This window comes from Zerene cesonia, chromosome Z (genome assembly GCF_012273895.1).
Source record: "Zerene cesonia ecotype Mississippi chromosome Z, Zerene_cesonia_1.1, whole genome shotgun sequence".
In the NCBI taxonomy this organism is placed as follows: Eukaryota; Metazoa; Arthropoda; class Insecta; order Lepidoptera; family Pieridae; genus Zerene; species Zerene cesonia.
This window is the reverse complement of record NC_052122.1, coordinates 10,435,919-10,458,188: the sequence shown is the minus strand read 5'-3', so window position 1 is coordinate 10,458,188 and position 22,270 is coordinate 10,435,919. Positions and strand designations below refer to the sequence as shown.

At 32.6% G+C, this 22,270-nt stretch overlaps 2 protein-coding genes across 2 annotated transcripts; one reads left to right on the top strand and one right to left on the bottom strand.

The window, feature by feature from the left end:
* Nucleotides 1–775: 775 nt before the first annotated feature.
* Nucleotides 776–7,941, top strand: LOC119835551 (putative serine protease K12H4.7). The gene is made up of 9 exons (XM_038360454.1): nt 776–1,324; nt 1,482–1,669; nt 1,749–1,987; nt 2,070–2,205; nt 2,430–2,577; nt 2,649–2,814; nt 3,167–3,299; nt 6,153–6,322; nt 6,819–7,941. Exons 1-9 carry the CDS (start codon nt 1,124–1,126, stop codon nt 6,929–6,931), a joined length of 1,494 nt encoding a protein of 497 aa, XP_038216382.1. The 5' UTR covers nt 776–1,123; the 3' UTR covers nt 6,932–7,941.
* A 1,922-nt stretch (nt 7,942–9,863) lies between these two features.
* On the bottom strand, nt 9,864–20,319 carry LOC119835745 (proton-coupled folate transporter). The gene is made up of 9 exons (XM_038360727.1): nt 20,084–20,319; nt 19,583–19,777; nt 17,155–17,329; nt 15,298–15,483; nt 14,140–14,430; nt 12,906–13,060; nt 12,389–12,557; nt 11,724–11,883; nt 9,864–10,972 (listed from the first exon to the last, which is right to left on the bottom strand). The coding sequence occupies exons 1-9, from the start codon at nt 20,117–20,119 to the stop codon at nt 10,891–10,893; spliced, it is 1,449 nt and encodes a 482-aa protein (XP_038216655.1). The 5' UTR covers nt 20,120–20,319; the 3' UTR covers nt 9,864–10,890.
* Nucleotides 20,320–22,270: the final 1,951 nt, after the last annotated feature.

Genomic DNA, 22,270 nt, shown 5'->3' with positions numbered 1-22,270 from the left:
ACCTAAAATTTATATGTATGCGCTATGCCTCATATTGGATAAAGCAGTAAGTTATTAGCAGGACGTTTACGGTGGTTGTGAAACTAATTGATGGATATGGTCTCAGTTTATATAAATAACAACACTTGCGACTGAAAAGCATCCGAGCGAAAGAACAGGAGCAAGAGAAAACCTTCAACTTGTAAAAGTCCACTGAAATGTCGTGTAAGTCCGGCTATCGATAAATAAAAAATGATCGACGTACGAGAAATGTGTTCATAGAACTTTTGCATCGTGCATGTCCTTGTTGGGTCTTACAGAAAGATTGATGGTGTATACTGTATATATTATACTGCCTGGGAATATTCTCGTAGGTCATTCAATTTTACTCCACACAAGTTTCAAAATGAATCAAGATATTACAGCAACAGCATCAACCAGTCTGCTTCTGCAAACAATGCTTTTGTACCGTTTGAAATAGGTTAAATAAAAGTTTTTAAAGTACATTTTTCAACTTAGCGTCTACACATTTGGTTACGATCGCGCCATCGCGATAACGTAGATGTAGGGAATACTGTTCTAAGGATTTATGGACATTAATAGGTCTATTATCATGTGCGAAGACTTTTTGCTGTAAAATTACGATTGAAGTGCTTAGGTATCCAAAGTCATGAAAAAAAATTGCCAGTGTTGAGCATATTGTGTGTATCAAGCGTAGACAGAGAAACAACCAATACATTGGTAAAATTGTCAAACTAAAGATAAATGACAGCTAGTTTTTGACAATTTGCTAGTCACTTCACTCCTGTGGCAGTTTATGTAGGTACATACTACATGTTATAGGTTTATAGGTATTAGCTAGAATCTGGAACATTAGTCTAGGTAGGTACAGAAGTCAGTACTGGGCAAGCGTGGGCCGGAAATCTCCGCCCGCCATTCGTCAATTGCAGAGAGGCAAGCGCCAGGCACTTGCAAGCGTTGGTCTGGGCTAGATAGGCGTTAGTTCGATTGGAATTGATTAATTTATTTAAATAATTCTTGGGTCGCAAGTATATACTCATTTAATACTCTTGATTCTTATATTAATGAATCGTTACAAATGCGATTAAATTTAAAATTAAACCAATTTTTTATTTAGACTACAATGTCTCGTTTATTTTTTGTTTTCGTTGCTCTGTTACCGGCACTTTTGGTTAGCGGAAATAAACAGTTTCGCTTAGGGCGGGGAAAGGGTGGTAATTTGGGGCTCCCAGTAAAAGAAGTAGGAGATCCCCTACCACGAGCTAAATGGTTCCAACAGAAACTTGATCATTCTGCCCCTACGGACTTGCGGACATGGAAACAAGTAAGTAATAATATTTGTAATTTTAATTAATAAACCATTTGTTTATTGAGTATGGATCTTATTAAAATTTTTTTTCACCTATAAATCACATATTATTCACAGGAAAATTGGTATAAGGTTCATCGTAATGTTATGTGTAACAAAAATGTGTTTTCAGAGATATTTTGTAAATGATTCCTTCTATGATGCTAATAACCCGGGCCCCGTGTTTCTCATGGTGGGTGGGGAGGGGCCTGCAGATGCAAAATGGATGGTGCGGGGAGCCTGGATAGATTATGCAGAGAAGTTGAGAGCAATGTGTATAATGCTGGAACATCGTTATTATGGAGAGAGTCATCCTACAAAGTACATATATTTCATAGCTAATAGAAATACATGTTACCCAAATGATTTCTTATAATTAATAAAAAAATCCACTTTTTAGGGATATAAGCACAAAGAACTTGCAATATCTCTCATCATACCAAGCTCTTGCAGACATTGCTAACTTTATCAATGCAATGAATGCCAAGTACAGTTTGGACACAACTAAAGTGAAATGGGTGGCTTTTGGAGGCTCATATCCAGGGTCGCTAGCTGCTTGGTTGAGGGTGAAATATCCTCACCTTGTTTATGCTGCTATTTCTTCAAGTGGGCCTTTGTTGGCTAAATTAAACTTCATGGGTAAAATACATAAAATTTTACTTTTGTATTGCTTCTTAGTTTTTTACTTAACATAAAATATTCATATCTGTTATATTTACAGAGTACTATGAAGTAGTAGCCAATGCTCTACAGGAAAAGACTGCAAGCTCAGATTGTGTGAACAAGATAAAAGATGCACATCAACAAATTGCTGCTTTGATGAGCACAAAGCCAGAGATTCTCGATGAAGAATTTAGGTATTATTGTTATAACAATATTGACTTGAAAGTGTGTCACCAAGTTGTGTTGTAACAGATGTTATTGAAACATAATGAGAGCAGCATATCAATTATATTTATCAATGACCTTTACACCTAAGAGAGGAGTATATACTGATAAATTTTCTTTCTACACTTTATTACATTTTACACTTAATCTGTTTGTCACTTAACAAATTTTATTAAATTTGTTTTTTTTTTAGGACATGTAAACCACTAAGGGAAGCCTCAGCCGACGATGTAAAGAACTTTTTCAACAGCATCGCCGATGATTTCGCCGAACTTGTCCAGTACAATGAAGACAATCGTATCAGTTCTGATAAGAAAATGAAGAATTTTACTATCAATACGGTATTATTTCACTTTTTTTTCATATAATTTTTACTATTTTGACAACTTTAAATTTAATCACTTTGTTTTAGATTTGCGATATGTTAACTGAGGATAAAAATGAATCAGCTGCTTATGTTCAATTGGGTAAATTCAACTCGATTGTCCTGCAAAATAACAACCAGACCTGTTTGGACTATAGCTATGATAACATGATCCAAGAACTTCGGAACATGTCTTGGTCAGCATCTGAAGGAGGTTGGTATCTTATTTGGGGCATTTCAATAAAGATTTTTTAAATATTGCTGCGCTTATAAATTATGAAAATGCGCGTAAAAGCACTTGCGATTGTGTCAATGCGAAATTTATTTTTCCCTCTACTGATTGTATGATTCATGGAACCCTTCCCTCCTCCCTCACTCCTTCTTTTCTATGTTATTGTACACAAAAACCTTCCTCCTAAATCACTCTATCTCTTCAAAGCCCCATTAAAATCTGTTGCGTAATTAAAAAGAAAAAAAAAAACATGAATAATTGTATGACGTTATTAAAGCAAATAAATATCTGATCGGCAATTGGTTTGAGTTTGAAGGTATGATCTTTGTCTCAGGACGCCAATGGATGTACCAGACTTGCACCGAGTTTGGCTTCTACCAGACGTCCACTGCTGAGGTGGAACTCTTTGGTGACGAATTCCCGCTGGAGTTCTTTGTGAAGCAGTGTGAAGATATCTTCGGGGACAAGTAAGTTTTATTATTTAGTATTATTCCGCTATAGTTTTTATAACTAAACCCATTTTTAAACTTAATTACTTATGCTTTGTCGATGACAATATTTTAAATATTTTATAATTATAATTTGTTTCCAAAACTCGTAATTTTAACTAATAAACTTCTTATTTCGTCATATAATGATCAATATGGTGTTAGAGTAATTCAGTGTCGAATACTCGAAAAATGTAGAAGAGGGTTCGAAAACGTATTTAATGTTCATAGCTATTAACTTTTAATAAATTTTTTAAATTTATTATTATCATTAAAAATGTGCATAAATATTATGTTTTTCGAGGAACTTATTTGCATTACATAATTAAAATATTTATGAAAAGAATTTGCAGTAACGTAAATTACGAATGACGTTAAAGTACATTCTATTCATAGCGGAAGCCATAGAAATATTCCAATTAATTTCATAAATGTTGGTATCTAAAAGTATACTAATTCATATTTCTTGAAACAAGAAAGCAATCGTTAAAAACGAAACTCGAATAATCTTCAAATTGTTAAGTTAAATTGGATGACATCGCAAGCGCCAGTCTTCACATTTAAAAAAGATCATAAAAATCGATTCACCCAGTAAAAAGTTATGAGATAACAAAATAAAACCAGTCGAATCGATAACCTTCTTTTTATAAGTTGGTTGATAATAACAACCTTCGTTGAGACGCCCCGTACTTATTTACTTCTGTGTGGGTAGTCCGATATTCCATTACATTCGATTCGCCCTCAATATAGATTCTTCAATTACGACGTGCGAGACAAATATAAAAATGTAACTTTCCATACCTTCGATAAATAAAGTGTTTTTAATTGTATGTCCTAAAATGATTTAAAGTTATATGTATAGTTAGGGGGTTTAAATCTAATCGGGCATATATTAAAGAAATGATGTCGAATTGTATGCGTACAATTTAAAATAGAAATAATACGTTTCTCCAAACGAATCCTCTTGCATACTGAAAACATATCGTTCTTATTGCTCCAAATGCCCTAATACTGATTTTTATAATCCTAGTCCTACTAATATTATAAATGCGAAAGTTTGTAAGGGTGTGTGTGCGTTTGTTGCTCTTTCACGCAAAAACTACTGAACCGATTGCAATGAAATTAGGTAGTAGTAGTAGTAGTAGTAGGTGGGTAAACAGCTGGACAACTGGAATAACATATAGGCAACTTTTTATCCCTTTTTTAATTACTACTAACGGATACGGACTTACACGGGTGAAACCGCGGGGCGCAGATAGTTCATTAATACGTCTAAATCGTAGCAAAACATAAATTACATCTCGAAATTTTCCATAAGATGAGTAACAAAATAAGTATTTGTAAGCCGTTTTATTGAAACCAATATTCAAATAATCGTAAAATATATACAAAATTAATAATCATACATAATATTCGAAAATATGATTATCAAAATACAATTCGGATACGTTGATAAAATTTCACACAAAAGCTTCAGCTATTTGCATCTAGGTATATCAGGTCATCAATAACTTAGTTGGCGCCGGTCAAAACGTGCTCGCTATAAGAACCGATCAATCATGATATGCGCAATGGGTATCCTGCATTACCGTCGGATCCGATGTGTCTGTGTGCAATAAATCAATACATTCATAACACAACACTCATGCATTCCTGTTGCATCTCGTTGGTATTCGAATGTTCTAGACCGTTTGGGTATCTGCGCGGTAGTTTGGACATGCGCAGTTCAATTTTCGGCCATCGACGTTGTTGTTATGGAAACGAAATTACTTCGAGATAGAATCGATGTAAATTCGAAATGCGATCGAGTTTTTGTCTATGTTGGGACAAAGAAAATTTTAAAGATAGCGACTTAGTTTAGGTGTTGTTGAATGTTTGTAGTTGTATGAATAATATAATAAATATATATTCAAATAGTTAGGTATATTCAAATGCTAGAGCATTTCCAATAGAGATTAAAGTTATTTATAAAACGTTTAAATACCTACGGTCTTATTCATAAAAATAGCTTATCGAACGTTTTAAACACACATCAGTTAAAGTGGGTTTTGAGCTTAAATGCCGTTTGGTAAAATTGCTTATCCATAAACGCCCTAAATTGTCGCCATAATTTATTTATGTATCAAATTGTTACCAAGCAAAATTTCCCAAATATCACACTAATATTATAAATGAGAAAGCTCGTTTGTCTGGATGTTTGTCCGTCAATCAAATAAAATTGGTCGGACTCGCGACACTAGGGTTCCTTCCAAATACCTAAACTAAAGAGCAATATTAGATGGGTATCTAATTTATGACCGTGCCAACCGTTACTTATAACTACTTTTTTTGTTATTTGTTAATATAGCAGGAAAAAAAATTCATAATCTATGAAAATTTCTACTGTCTGACTATCATAGTTCATGAGATAAAGGCTAATGACAGACGAACGGACAGGCAAATGGACAGACAGCGAGGTGTTAGTAATAGGGTCTAGTTTTACCCTTTTTTCACGGAATTCAAAAAAAAATTACTTCAATAAACGTATTATGGCAAAATATTTTTCCACTTAATCAACTGCAGTCGTGTCGACCATCATAAGATGTATAAACTTTATAGCACTGTTAGATTAGGGTTCTAGGGTTATAGGGTTCTGGGGTAGGGTTCTTATACTAGTTTAATAATAGAAGATGAACTATGCGGAAAGTAACTTGCTATGACGTTCGGCATTCCACAGGGGTCTGTTATAGGTCCCGTATTATTTTTTGTTTATGTGTGTGATTTAGATTTAATAAAATGGGAATGAATTAATTGTATAGATGAGTTATGTTTAAAATTGATTCTTTATTTCAGATTCGATGAAAAATTCATAGCTAATAGTGTAACTTGGACGAACAACGAGTACGGTGCTCTTGGTATAACTGCTGGCAGGATCATGTTTGTTCACGGCTCCATTGATCCGTGGCACGCTCTCGGGATCACTAGTACCATGCATTTCGACGCACCCGCTATCTACGTGAAAGGTGAAAACATTTATCTTATATCGTATGAAGTCTAATTCTAATTTACGCTAATGTGTGTGAAGTACTTTGATATTTATTTAGTACTTTTATATTATTCATAGACAGCGGAGCATACATTTTCTTTACATAACTGAGCGCAAAGTACCTCAAAAAGACCTCAAGTTTTATGTCATGAATAAAGAATTTTATACACTTCACACTACTGAATTTATATCAAATAAATAATTAATTAATCGATAAAATAACAGCTTATTAACAAATTATCGATGTAAATCCCAAATCAAATGATTTCAAAATGCGTTAGATGATTTACTGTGCTAATTTTATGATATTATGATATTTCTATAACTGTCTGTGTGTTACGATTTTACGGTTAAACTAAAGCGTCGATTAAAAAAAGAAAAAAAAATTACAGGGATGAAATAAGAGATGATTGGTTTTGGGCCTGTACCTATACACCATTTATGAATATTATAAATAGATTCTTTAAAAATAGGAACCGCCCACTGCGCTGACATGTACCCAGCCCGCGAAGAGGACTCCGTTGAGTTGGTGCGAGCTCGTATCGCCATCCAGAACCAGTTGGCTGACTGGCTTCAGCTCCCCTGACCTTTGTACCCCGAGGATCACACGGACAGTTTCCTAGGATTCCTGGACAAGTTCAGGCACAGGGGCATCTCCCAGGTCATCGCGATCTGCTTCATACCACACTCCATGCTGATACTCTCCTTCGCCATGGCCGATGTCTTCAGTGACAGGTTTATGCGGGATTACTGACGCCAACTGATACATCGGAAGCTCATCTAAATGATTAGCATAGTGATAACGGACAATGACGCTTTTTAATCGTTCCTCTCGCTGAAAGCTATTTTGGATTATTATTTTAATATTTATCTCACAGTGAAGTTCTATTTACAAGATAAAAATATTCTTAAGTGCATAATTTTAAGTTTTCATCAGTTGATTTATCTTTAGCTCAATTGAATTACTCACTTATAGATCTCAAGATTTTAGTTGGGAAGACTAAGTGCTAGATTTGCCAAAATTCTAGTTGATATCGGTAACCATATTTATATGTGGGTATAAGGGTATTTGGTTAGTGACGAGCATAGCTCGTTTGGCTAGCTAGTAAGCAAGAATTTATATTGTTTTAAGGTGTAATTAGTTAAAGCGCGCACTGTGTGAAAGACATCTTATTTGTTTAATCTTTATTTGCACCAACAACTCTTCATATAGTATAGGTGTACCTACTTGGCGTATTAGTAAGCCAAACTATTTACGTACATACTAACATTTAGAATTAAAACAAGTATTTATCCGATGTATCACGTAAGTTTAAGTGTTTCCAAGAGCCAAATCAGAATTTCCTATTTCTTTTGTATCTTCTCATTGTTAAGTCACGTTTCGAATACTTATTTACCAAATTTTGTATAATTGTCCTATATCTTACTCAATACTATCTTCGACTTGGTGATATTTGGAGATGTCGAACCAAGTTCTATTTTTTATGCGAACCCGTGATCGGGGATCGCCTTTTATATGCCTTTCGTATGTGATTGGCCTATTTTATGCTATATTGTAATTAGATGTAAGAATTTCAATAAATATATTGGTGTGAATGCTGTTTTATTTATAGCGTCCAACTTGTGAACACAATAACTTAACACGTAACAAATATATGGGAAATTGTTGGTTAATAATTTTCAATATCATAATTTTTCTTCACATGATCGTAAAAGATATCTATCATTCTTTTCCTTAAAAAAAAAACACAATTTTTCGGCAGTTCCGACACTTAAATATTTGTATAATACTTTAAATTATTAAGTAGTGGCAGACTGCCCACAACAGTTTTATCCTTTCGCTACGGATAACAGAACTGTAAATACACAATATGATGAGTAATTGGTAAAACCGTAAATTGTAGATGGATCTTTGAATTATGCTTCTACGTAAAAGTTTTAGTTTTATTAAGATTTTTTTTTCATTTGTACAAATCTGTATTGTATAGTTGTATTGCTTCATGTAGTTCTGTTATAATAATGTGTAGGAAATTATTTAATAATGAGATATACTAATGAAATTATCGTATTTCCAGGGTACCTCGAAAAGTATACAAAGTTTGAATCAAATCTGTCTGTTTTAAATTTATCTGTATCGAGTGGTATAGAAATCGGTTGCATTAAGCATAAGGTGAAAATAAACGTATGTTAAGCACAAAACGCTTGCTTGCATTGACTATATTAATATTAAATTTCCAGGATAAATAAAACCAAAACATTAAGTTCATAGTGGAGTTTTAATACATTCGTTGTAAAGCAAATAGGAACGTAACATCACAATATAAATCAGAAATAAGCACATAACTATAAAGAGAACATTAACAATTTATAAAACAAATGTAATAATATCATCAAAAGAAAAAAATATTTTAACTATATATTTATGCTTGTAAAATATTCTTATGCAAAGTCGAAAATACCAACTAATTAATAGTTAAGTGTTCTGCAAGCCAATTAAGAATAGGATCACGTTTGCTGCCAACTTTTGGTATAGGCATATTTGTAAAAAAAACTGCTTTTATTTCGTGTAAAATTGCTTACAAAATAACGAAAGGTAATTAAGCCGAGTATAGTTCCTAAGAATCGATAATATTCGAGAGTTTTAGAAAAAACTGGCGCCTTGATGCTGTTCTTCATTGGCTCGTATGGTACATACATTATATCACATAAAACATATCTAATGCTCAATTAGCTTTAACATTAATTACATTTTTAATCATACCTACTTTTCCCAGACTTCCTATTTATGTTGTGCAAATAATTAACAATTCAAGGATTAATCACAAACACCTTGATAATAATTTATCTTTTCTGAAACAAACGCTTTATTAAATAAATGGAATTTGTGTTGACGGCATTACAATTAATATTAAAATTTACATACTTATATTAGGTTTTCTTAGAATTTTTTAGCACACGGTGAAATGCCTTCACTAACATTAATTACATTACTATTTAACATATATTATTATATACTTAACTCTAGATAACTGCCATTTTAAAGAACTTGGTTGATTTTCATATATTATGTAGCAATTATTTTTCTGAATCACGTTTGTGGAATTTTTTAGCTACAAAGCAACTTTCCGACTTACAGCTAATCGTGTTCACTGATCTACAGATAAACATGGAAAATAAAATGCACAGAATACTGTGCTATACAATACATGATATGCTATAACTATGAAATATATTTTCAATAAAATCATTTGTTTTGTACTAATAAAAAAAAATATTCGATTTATTTTTATAGCATTGAAATGCTTTATAAATGAGAAATTTTGAAAGAATAGAAAAATTCATTTCAAAATTTCTCAAAAACTATTCGATTTCATACAAATATCAAAATATTGCGAGTTGGGTTCTTGCATAATATACATGAAAACTATGCATAAATTGTAGATAAAGGTCTATACTTAGCCACAATTTAATGTTTTTCTGTATTTTTTTTTTACCTATGTTCAGAAAAACATTAAAATATCCCTTATATATATATATATATATACACAAACTGTTAATAAATTTTACCGCGGGTCACTAAATATTCGAGGACAATTGATTAGTACTAATATAATAGTATATAATAATAATAATTCTCGATAATTTGATGTGGCTTAATATAATGAAAAAATGATATAATATCATATAAAAGTATTTATAAACAGTATCCCACAATCGATACTTATACTAACATACTAACCATTAAAATATAAAACTGTTTGAAAGATACATGGATACATTTGGCTTTTTATCAACGTTAATATGTCTCTGATATTGATTCTAGCCTTAAATAAATAAATTTGATGAGCCAGTTATTTCACATGTATAAGTACACATATAAAATTAAAACGTTATTGTATGTTGTGAAATTTTCAAAATCCATTATGATTAATCTGATTAATTACTAGAAATTAATTATAAAACGAAAATTAATCATACTTAACTTTCGAAAGTATTTTCTTATGAACAAATCTTAATACTAAAAAACTCTCAAACTTTCGAAAAATATAAACAATTACAAGGAAAAACAAAGAGCATATCACAAGATGCATGAATGTTTAGAAAAAAAAATGTCTTAAGTAAATATTTGAAAGGCGCATATCAACATCACCAACTTCATAATAATATAAAACAAAACATACATATATTTCAAAAAAATAATGATCAGTAAACTCTGGATCAATCAAATGGATTCAAAAAACTATTTCATCATCAGACCATTATAAGGAATGTCTTCAAACGCAATTTTATAACTTGTTACAATTCATCAGCGTACTAATCTCTCGCACGAACAGGCGATACTACATACTAACGAATCGCCCCGGCTTTACCCGTGATACATATATAGCCTTTACCATGCAGGGTTTACATAAAAATCCAACGGTGAAAGATTTTTTTTATGAAATTAAAGTAAAGTAAGTAATCGGTCCAGTGTTTCTTGAGTTTGACGCGGTCATACAAACAAACACACAAACTCTTCAGCTTCATATTATAGATTTCTTGATATCACGTGCTCTCCGACATGCGCCGCTCATCTTGTTCCAGTTGACTCTCAATACGACGGCCTTTGAGCAATATCTCCATAGTTCTGAAAAACAATTTAACAATATATAAGAGTACTAATACTGATCGATCTGATGTTTTACTATGTGATTCAACTAACAGTAGGAAAGTCAATTAATTTTTTTTATGCTGAATATAATTTTAAAAAATATTTTAAACCGATTCGTCTTCAAATTGTCAGAACTGGACAGAATTTAAATGGAACTACACGGGAGCCACCAAAAGAAGAGCTTTCCAATAAAAAATGAAACATAAAAATCACTTCACGCAGTCGAAAGTTCTGAGGTAGCAAAACCAAAAAACGATTGTATTGACGAAATTCTCCCTTATTGAAGTCGGTTGTAAATACGATTTAATTACGATATTAATAATGAAGCGTACACCAAGTAACAGCAATAGATTGATTTAGCAAACAAAAGCTTGGCAATAATAAGAATAATAAAGCATTATCATAATCGAATATTGGTGGTAATCTTCAATAGTAACTAGATAATAAATAAAGGTTAATTTAATTTTACATTCCTTAAACATTAAATTTAAATACAAAAATATACGTCCCTTGATTAAATTATATTATTACTTATTGATGAGAATTATCAGTTATGACGTTGCAATATATAGGTATTGTTCCAGGCATACAGCCTACGTAGTAACCAAGTATCTTTTTTTATCTTACGCTACTTTTACTTCAAAAAATGTTTATGTATCCCCCCCCCCCCCACTATATCAAAGCACTGTTGTCAAATAATTGCATTTTGCTATAATGTACAACTCACAAGGCCAAAAGGAAGACCACAGCCTGTGTGCACATTGTCAGGTAGAATATCGAGTTGATGTGCTCGGTGTCCAGCGTCGCCTTATAAAGCTGCGAGTACACTATCGACGCGAACATTCCCACCGCGTTCTCCATCACCGAGAGGAATGCGAAGGCGACACCTGGCGAGGAATGATATTTTATTATAGTTATAGGAAGGTAGAACAAAAAGTTCGTCGACATGCGACATCTGCCAAACCGCACTTGGCCAGCGTGGTGGATTATGACCTAAACACTCATAGGAGGCCCGTGTCCCGGCAGTGGGAACAAATATGGGCTGATGATGATGATGATATATCTAATACCTTCATATGGTCTATTTAACATCAACAATATAAGCAAAAAACGAAAATCAATATACAGTTAATTTATAATAAAAAAATACCACATTCATTCATCTATTTACGTATTTATATAAAAATGTGATATGTATGTATATTTTTTTAACATATTTATATTTCATATCTACCTCCTCCTTTATACAATACTTCACATAGCGTGTTGCCTGGAAGAGATGACCCTTTGGTGATGAGGTTCCGGGCTGGTTTAGTTTAACGTCGTTTTATTTTTAACGTTCCTTTGCATACAATAAAGTGAATAAATAAATAAATAAATATTCCCAATCACCTCGCTCGCTAGGTGTCAGCACCTTGCTCGTCATGGATCGTATGAGGGACACGACACAGGGGCCGAGCGCGGCGGCGCTGGCGCCCACGTACATGAGGTGCGCGCTCTGCGCCTGCGCGTATATGAAGTGTCCCCCCATGTGCGCCAGCGCACCTAGCATCACTATCATCTGCGAATTTGATATATATATTTTTTTTAGTTTTCTACATTTAGGATTTAAAAAATATATGTATATTGGTTTTCTTGCGTTTGATGAAGTAAATTTGTTTGTCGTTGCTTCGTGCCTGAACGACAAAACCGATTTCGATGAAATTTAATACAAATACAAAATAAACAATATAAAAAGCAACATGCTTCACTCATCAAAAGCAGTATCGCTTCAAAAAAAAAATTAAATTGGCGCAGTAATCGTGAGATTAGCACGTTCAAACACACAAACTCATCAGCTTTATGTAATTCACTTTCAAATTAATTATAAAGACTATAAGAAAGTAAAAAATAACATATAAATCCATACCGTGTCCCTCCATTCCAGTACTTTAGTCATAAGCGGTATCCCGAAAAGCGTAAATATTACGTAGCAAGTGTTTAAATAGGTTTTGAAGTTGCTGTAGTTGGACGAGTCCCATTTGAATACTTTAGAAGTGTAGAGATATAGCACTGCCTTTTCGTCTGCGAACAAATATATTTTAAAGTTAGTTTATCATATAGTTTACTAGCTGCGCAGTCCGTATCCCGTAGGAATATCGGGATAAAAAGTGCCTATATGCTATTCCAGTTGTCCAGCTGTCTACATACCAAATTTCATTGCAATCGGTTCAGTAGTTTTTGCGTGAAAGATCAACAAACACACACACATCCTTACAAACATTCGCATTTATCATATTATTAGTAGGATAGTAGGATTTTTTCAAAGACGAGGGAGATTCTCACTTCGTCTTAATTTTATTTTTAATACATTTTATTTATACAATTACTTAAATAAAAATAACAACATACTTAAGTATGAGCCAAAGTCGGTGCTCGTTAAGAACTAAAGTTTAACCAACATGTTTTAACTTAAAAAATAACAACGAATGGGGAATTTTCCCTCGTTTTAGAAACGTTGGATAAAAGAAACTACCGCTAACTTCTGTAGTTTTTGAGCACATCCAATCAATTACTCTGCGGACAGCTGCAACAATTGTAGACCGCTAAACATTGTTAAGTATCCTAGTCCCTTGAATTTTTCTTTTATAAAGCATATCAATGTATATAAAAAAAATCTATGTTACTAAGTATAGATGTAGCTTTCAAATAATGTTTCCAATCGGTCGAGTATATTTAACGTTAACATATAGAACCAGTACAAAGAAACCAAACCCAATAATATACCTGTGATATAACTGTACAAAATGACTTAAGATGATGGTAAGAGAATGGTATACCTGTGATATAACTGTACAAAATGACTTAAGATGATGGTAAGAGAATGGTATACCTGTGATATAACTGTACAAAATGACTTAAGATGATGGTAAGAGAATGGTATACCTGTGATATAACTGTACAAAATGACTTAAGATGATGGTAAGAGAATGGTATACCTGTGATATAACTGTACAAAATGACTTAAGATAATGGTAAGAGTATGGTATACCTGTGATATAACTGTACAAAATGACTTAAGATGATGGTAAGAGAATGGTATACCTGTGATATAACTGTACAAAATGACTACTACTATATGGCGATAGAAAAACTGCACATACCACGTTGAAAAGTGTAAAACGCCATCGAAATGAGCAGAAACCACAGGAACATCCGCTTATTGTTCGGCCTGCGCTTGCTCAGCGTCACAAACGTTTGCTTTATATTATTCAGATCGAAGAAATCCTTTATCGGGTTGCGTATACCGGCGTCCGTTAGGGACACCTGCTCGCTTCGTGTCTGCCACTCGAGGAACAGCAGGCAGTGCAGTGTTGCCAGCGCCATGAGGCACGAGTTTATGGCGAACATGGCTGTAAACGAGCGATGCACTAGCTTCGTGTATATTAGGTTACCTGGAAATAGATGAATCTATACTTAATATAGGGCTGAAGTGTTTGTTCGTTTGGACGCGATAATCTTGGGAATCTGAAACGGAGCGGCTAGAGATAATAAGAGTAATTATATTAATTTTTTTTATTAAATTCCTAGTATTTATAAAAAAATGCATACGCATACAAACTAATTTACCTCAGTTAGTTGTTGGATGATCAGCTTATATATCTTATGAGAAGACAGTGTATATAGACATACACTGTTAGACAATAACGCCATAACAATTTTCATTGATTATACTGTACAAAACAGATATACATACCATTGTAATGGAAAAAACCAGGCACAAGCGAAATTCGACTTAAGGTCCACAATGATAAATTATAATTATACTAGCTGTCCCGGCGAACTTCGTAACGCCATAGAATATTGTTTCGACATATTTTCCTTATAGTTCTCACCTTTTAAACCTTCCCTAGACCTCCACGGACATATCAAGACCAAAATAAGATAAATCCGTTCAGCCGTTCTCGAGTTTTAGCTAGACTAACGAACAGCAATTGATTTTTATATATAAGAAGAAAGATTCTTAACTTATTCTATTAAAACTTATTTATATTTTTATATTTCTTAGGCAGTTATTGATTTTATATAATTACACAACGTGCTGTGTTACACATAGCGCTAAATCATAAAAAAATGTATGACTCAGATAACCTCAATAAAATGATAACTACTTATAGAGGTATTTTACCATGAGCAATTAATATGTAATTTATTCTATTTGATAATAAGGTTAAAGGAGATGTTCTTATGATATTTATAACAATATATTCGAATATCGCGGTAAAACCATCACTTCCCTGAGCGACGTCGGTTAAACTCACCCAGAGCTATCCCCGTAGGCATAGTGCTCAAGTACACGGCATCCAGTATTCCCACTCGCAAGGTTCGATTCTTGACCGAAGATACGTCGGCTAAGTACGCGAAGCATCCAGCGAATATGGCCAAGTCCGAGCCGGTCAGTGCGCTGGGGAAAGCCGCGAAATATATGATGTATTCCACCGGCCACGCTGAAAATATTAATGGGTACATTAAATGAAGCATTTATGGAAACTCGACAACAAAATTATGAAATTAATGAAGCTAGCAAGCGCGCAAAACGTGTTGAATAAAATATACTTTCGCTTAGTTATATCGTAGTTATATAATATTTAGCATTAAGATATAATTTCGCAGACACGAGTACGTGTTTTCGATTATAAGAAATACAATGCAAATCGCATAGCATCGCATATACATGTAAAAATAATACATATATCTAATTGCTTATAGGTAAAGATTGCGGATATAGTATATATATCTGCTGTTACTTAAAAAGTGCACATAATGGCTCTAAAGCCATTTATGGTAAACATTTGTTTAGAAGCAAAGTTGAATCAACATGTTGCGAACACGTTGAAAAATTCCATATTTTGCTCGCCCGAGGAGTGTCACCATTTTAACAGAATTTCTATCAATATTCAATATAAACTGCTGCTCGCCATATCGCCAAAAAAACTCCATTAAACTTCGCATAGATGCATAATAATCATGATTGCATACAAATAAATAGAAATAAACAAATAAAAGGTAATCATATAAATAAAATTCTCTTGTCACAAGTCACAATGTTAGTTACCTTACTTCTCCGAAACGGGTGAACCGATTCAAAGGAAATTTTGTGTACACATCGGGTACGTCTGAGAATCAGCTAACATCTATTTTTTATAACCCTAAATGAATAAGGTAGAACCGGGTCAGCTAGTTAAACTATAATACCAAGAAATCGTAGTATAACAGTATAATACTGTTTTCTTGCATCCAAGATATTGAATATATTCGCTACCTATATAACATGCTGCCTAAACATTCGTGATCCGCAAATTATTTTAAACCCATAATCTATATTGAATCTATTACTTATGAGGTATTATATTTTACCGACATTGTATACAAAAACCGTTTGTATAATAATACGTAGCGCAGACGTTTTAATAATAATAGATGTGAATACTTAAAGGAATGAACAGATCAAATAACAAGACAGATATCTCGAACACAGATTGCGCGTTTACTAACACTTCGAAATAGTATACAATAATTATATTTACATTATTAAAGAGATTACATACGTAAAATATATTCACCTATCTTTACGATATTAATTTATCGCAAAGAATAAATATATAGTGGTATTGAATAAATATTCTAGTTACATAGATGTAGCTCAGTTAGGAAATAGTCACAATGTAACGAATATATGTATCGTCTTATTAATGTGGGGATTTAGAGAAGCCTACGTTTTAATCTTCGGTGATAGGATAGATAACGCGTGCGCAGGCGTAAGCTACTATATAATGAGAGCAGATAACAAAATCAGTATTAAAATTGCTAACTTACAATTCGTCTAGCAATTTCAATGAATGTAATTCTAAAGAGAAAGAAAAAGAGATGATATAATTGACTAGTAGCACGCGTAGTCATTCATCGTTATTGGAAAAATTTTAACTATCCTATTTTAAGCTGGATGAAACTGCTCATGGTGTGCATATTTGATTAAAATCGGTTTAGTAGTTTGGGACTCCATCGCAGACAAACAAAGTGACACGTAATTTATATATATACATTAAGAAGTATATAACATTGATAATTCATGAAAAAATTCGAAAGCTATAGATACATATTTGATGAAAAACACTCACAGTTAGTGGTTATGAACGTGATCATAACGGAGAAGTAGAGTTTCCCGATGAGACCGGCCAATATGATGACCTTCCTGCCGCGCTTGTCGCTGTAGGTGCCGAGGAAGAACGCCAGCAGCAGAGGCACTATGTGACCGGCCACTCCGTTCCATTGGTGGAACACTGACGCCGTCACCTAGAACATTGTATTCAGACGTTCTGATATGACCATCGCACGAGGCCGAAGTCCCTGAACAATTACGGACGGACGGAATATCGTATGCCAATTTGATATCATGTGTTGAAGTAAATTTTAGAACAAAAAGCTCTCGACACATTATTTTAGGAATTTTATATTATGATTCAACAAACGATAGCGCATATATCCAGTTATATTACCAAAAAAAAATATTGATAAAATTCCTTAATTTGTAACTTACCGCCAGAAAGAGCGGCAAAAGATCAAATGTTTCGAATTGTGGGAATATCGAATATCAAGGGACTTTTACGGAACACAAGCTTGTTACCTGAGTATTACGAGTACGTGTATATTGAATAATACACTGTTTTCTTTAAACCATATAAGCTTGTGTTAAAAATATTTTAAAGCATATAAGAAATGTAATGAGATTTTTCTTAAATTAAGAAAAGAAATTGAAAAAAATTGTTATTTGAGACGAATTTCAACATAATATGTTAAAATACGAACAAATAAGATTTTACCAGCAGCTTCGCAGATGCAACAAAGAAAAAAATAGGTAATCTGAGATTTTTCCCGCATTTGCCTATCCCCCATGTGGTTATTCTGGGACAAAAACTATGTCCATTCTCGGCTCCTAAACTTTGTTCTTCTACGTTTTATTACCATTTATCTTTTTTTCTATGTTATTATACATATAAACCTTCCTCTTGAATTAGTCTATCCGTTTAAAAAAAAACATCAAAACCTGTTGCGTCGTTAAAAATCTAAGCATCCTACAAATATAATAAATGCGAAATTTTTTTGTTAAAATGTGTATATGTTTCTTAAATCTTTCACGCAAAAGCTACAGAACCGATTGCAATGAAAATTAGTATGTAGACAGCTGCACAACTGGAATAACATATAGGCAGCTTTTTATCCCGATATTCCTACGGGATATGGACTTACGCGGATGAAACTGCGGGGCGCAGCTAGTATAGACATACAGGTGACGGAAAGCGACTTTGTTTTTTACTGTTAGTCATGTACACTTCAATTTTCAAATTTTTTGTCATATGGATTGAATGTTAAAAATGATTCCGACAATATCAATGTTAGGTAATATCTAAAGACAGTTTCGAGTGGCTTTCTGATAACATTGTCATATCAATATTGTCATACATCTGAGCTCAGAAAAATTATAATAGCTCCTAGTTCAGATAGCAATATAATTCTTATTTGAATTAAGTAGAAATATAACAGTAAAAGATGTTTAGTTTAAGAAATACTTACAACCTTACATGTAATATATTATGTATCAGCCTAAGCCGTTTTTAAAGATATAGAGATATGTTCAATCCATGTATATGCCATGTATTTTTTAAAGTGAATTAGTTAGATATAACTTTTATTTACGGGATTTATTACAATAAACAATAAACATGACAAGAATCAAATACATCTGAATTCATAAGAAACACATATAATTGTTTTTGATAAAATGCATTCATTATATTTATGTTATGAAAACAGTATAATAAAAACAATATTGTTCTTGGTATAAATTTCTCATTGTTAATGATTCCACACAATAGGTCTTCAATCGTTTTTAGGAATGGCACTAAAAAACAGACAGGTTTACATTTCTCAGAAAGGTGCAGCGGTAATTATTATACAACATCGACCTTCATATGACCTAAATGAAGCATAGGACATTTGAGAACCTTATATGATGTTGAGTATTCCAACATACATGGAAACATTTAGTCTAAGAGTTGATCAAATACTAAAAAAAATGTTTTTAGGCAAATTCTTATGATATTTATTTTAATAATTCATGTACTGAGGAAATATAAAAGTAAATAATAACTATCTAAACATAAACAAATAACTACTTACATATGCAGGGATATATAAGAAAGTACAAAATGTATCATATTGCTATGACTGTACTATAATTTAATGATAGATAAACATTAAAGACAAGTAATTAGATGCTGTGGTATTCAAAACATTACACTAAGATTTTAATATTCCATAAATGCATACCATAGCGTCTTTTAACATTTTGATACAAACAATTTATTCATTCTAGATTATATATGTAATAAAGTTTGGATGGTGATAATTAGAATATCGACCTCTGGCTCCACAACATATTGTATCAAAAATATATCATAAAAGTCATTAAATGTGAGTACTATGGAACAAAAATTTAAGACATAGGAGACAAAAGTTAGTAAGTTATTTAACATAAATGAACCTTACCTGCACTTCCTTGTTAATATCATCATATTCGCTAATATTGTAGCATATATCATCACTATAGCCATGGTTCACTGTACAAGCTCGGAACAGATAGAATGTCTGTTCTATCACATTGGTTATCATAAACGCCATCATGTATAGGAACATGACTGGTTCCACTGTTATGTATGTGTACCATGGTCTCCTTGTTTCCACCTAAAATTTTTTGAGAGAAATGGGTTTTAGAAGTGCCAGTAAATATGAAAGCACGCTTGATTTGTGACATTTTGCTGTATGTTCCTATTTAAATAAATAGGATACAATTAATATAACTAACGTATGTTTTAAAGTTTTATTGGAATAATATAAGCTTTATTTATTATACTAAATATAACACCTTGAATCTTAAAGCTCATCTAAACTATAATTGTATTATGCAATAACATAACAATTTTATATTTATCGGCTGTTTGATCTTAATGTAGGGTTATCTTACATAATATTACTTAAAGTTGTATTTACCTTATACGAAGATTCATCTGAACTTGTCACATCCATTTTAATATTGTAATAAATTGTAAAAGGATCATGAAAGTATAAAAAAGTTACAACATTTTATATTACACGTTTCTTCCAAACAAAATAACTAAAGAAAATAATGTTTATGTTTATAAGCCGCGACTCTACCACGCGTATTGCCGCCACAATTCACATTTCGCAATTTATTGACAAACTGACATTTTGATTCGCATTTCGCAGTTCCCAGGTGGTCACAGATAACCATATACAAATCAGAGACAAAAGATTCGCAAAACGGAAACCATAAACTACTCAATATATTATTATCGACCCCGTACATCCGAGTATTGTGATAATTTAAATAGAAGAAATATTAACAACTTTTCTCGGTAGCCTATTAGCAGAATATGTGTTTAGTAAATGGCGATCGAGGATAATAAACACATAACATACAAACAGAAGTACTAGTGCGAGCGGTCAAGAAGTTAGTTGAGTGCGAGAGTTATTACAGCGGATTCGTGTCCCTTTCTAATAGGATGACCATAAGATTTAGCTTATAGACATTAATATTTTTCATTAGCAATAGATTATATTTGAAGGATTTGGTACGAATTACAAAACAAATTCTTACAGTGACCTTAAGGATATACCTATAAATAATAAAATAAATAAAAATTTCTTTATTTGCCTTCACAATCATTAAACTACTGAGTAGTATTAACGTTGTGAAAGACTAGTGTCTGAAGTAGGTCGTCAAAGACCTGTAGTACAGATCACTAGCCCCCCTCGCGGATAGCACTACTAGTAGGAAAGGTAATGTGATACAATTAAGAAGAATAACAAAAATTGCACTTAAGCTAAAATACCTACCTATTACTAGTATTTTCCACAGGAACGATTTTATTGAATTTTTTTGTGTGACTTTAGGTGGATTCGAGAATGGTTTAAATTTATGATTTAAATTCATATAATAGGAACGCTAGCGAAACCGCGTGTATAAATTAATAAAATTTATTTTTCTAATTGTCTACTGAACAATGCAAAATAGTCTTATAGAAAATTTAAAGCTAAATAATTGATTAAACAATCATTAAATCTTTTTAGGAAATAGGCAATTCCAAAAAATTCTGTCAGACTCATAAGCTCACATTATGCTGTCACTACTCAGTCAAATCTTTCATCCACATATTCTAGTGACAAGTGAGAGTTCGTTAAGTTTAATATAATATATTAAATTATCAGGAATAATACTGGTTTTCATAATTTTTGATTTGTTACAGTTTAAGGTCACTATATTACATCACATAAAGTCACTAGAAATAATAATGATATTGTTTTTACAAGAACCTATTTTTTATCACTTTTTTATTATAAAAATGTGGGTGCGTTAATGTACTTCTTTGCCTTAAGGACGGAGTGGATGATATTTATAATTTAATTATATTGAACCTGTAAGTGTTTCCCTTATTTTACAGCCATACTTTGAGTAGATATTTTATAATTGGGGAAAATATGCAACAAATAAAGAAGTTTTTTTTAACGAAAATGAAGTCGATACATTATTTCCGAAGTTTAAAGCGTTTAAAATTTTATCGTATTTTTAAATTTGCTTTGATTCGCGCGCTATCGCGATGACGTCACGCTACGTGTATCGAGTCCGATTGCGAGTGAAGCCTAGTGTTTACGCGCCTAAAATTTGATTTGTAAAATAGTTTGCTCATAAAGATAGAAGTATTTGTTGTGTTGGAGTTAGCGATTACTTTAAATATTTTTTTTATTAAATTAACATGACGATAGAAGAGGATTCTGTAAAATGGCAGTTGGATAACATGTCTAAAATATCATTATTATAGATGTGCGATGTAATTTGTTCATATTTAACTACCAGGGGTGCCGGGTGAACGATAAGTATTGTCCTAATTTCATTTTAAAACTTAACTTAGCTTTCAACATAGCAAATAAACGGAGTTTATTTTTTATCGAGAGCAGTGTTAGCTCAGTAGTTAGGACCTCGGTCTTAAGTGTGGAAAGTCAGGGGTTCGAGACCGGACGAGCGTGCAAGAAATAAATTGATTTTTTTAAATTTATCTCCTGTGCACTGGTGATCACTGCTTGAAACGGTGAAGGAAAACGATATGTTTAAGAATCGTAAGTTCGGCTACATGTGTCATCAATCTGGCATTAGCCAGC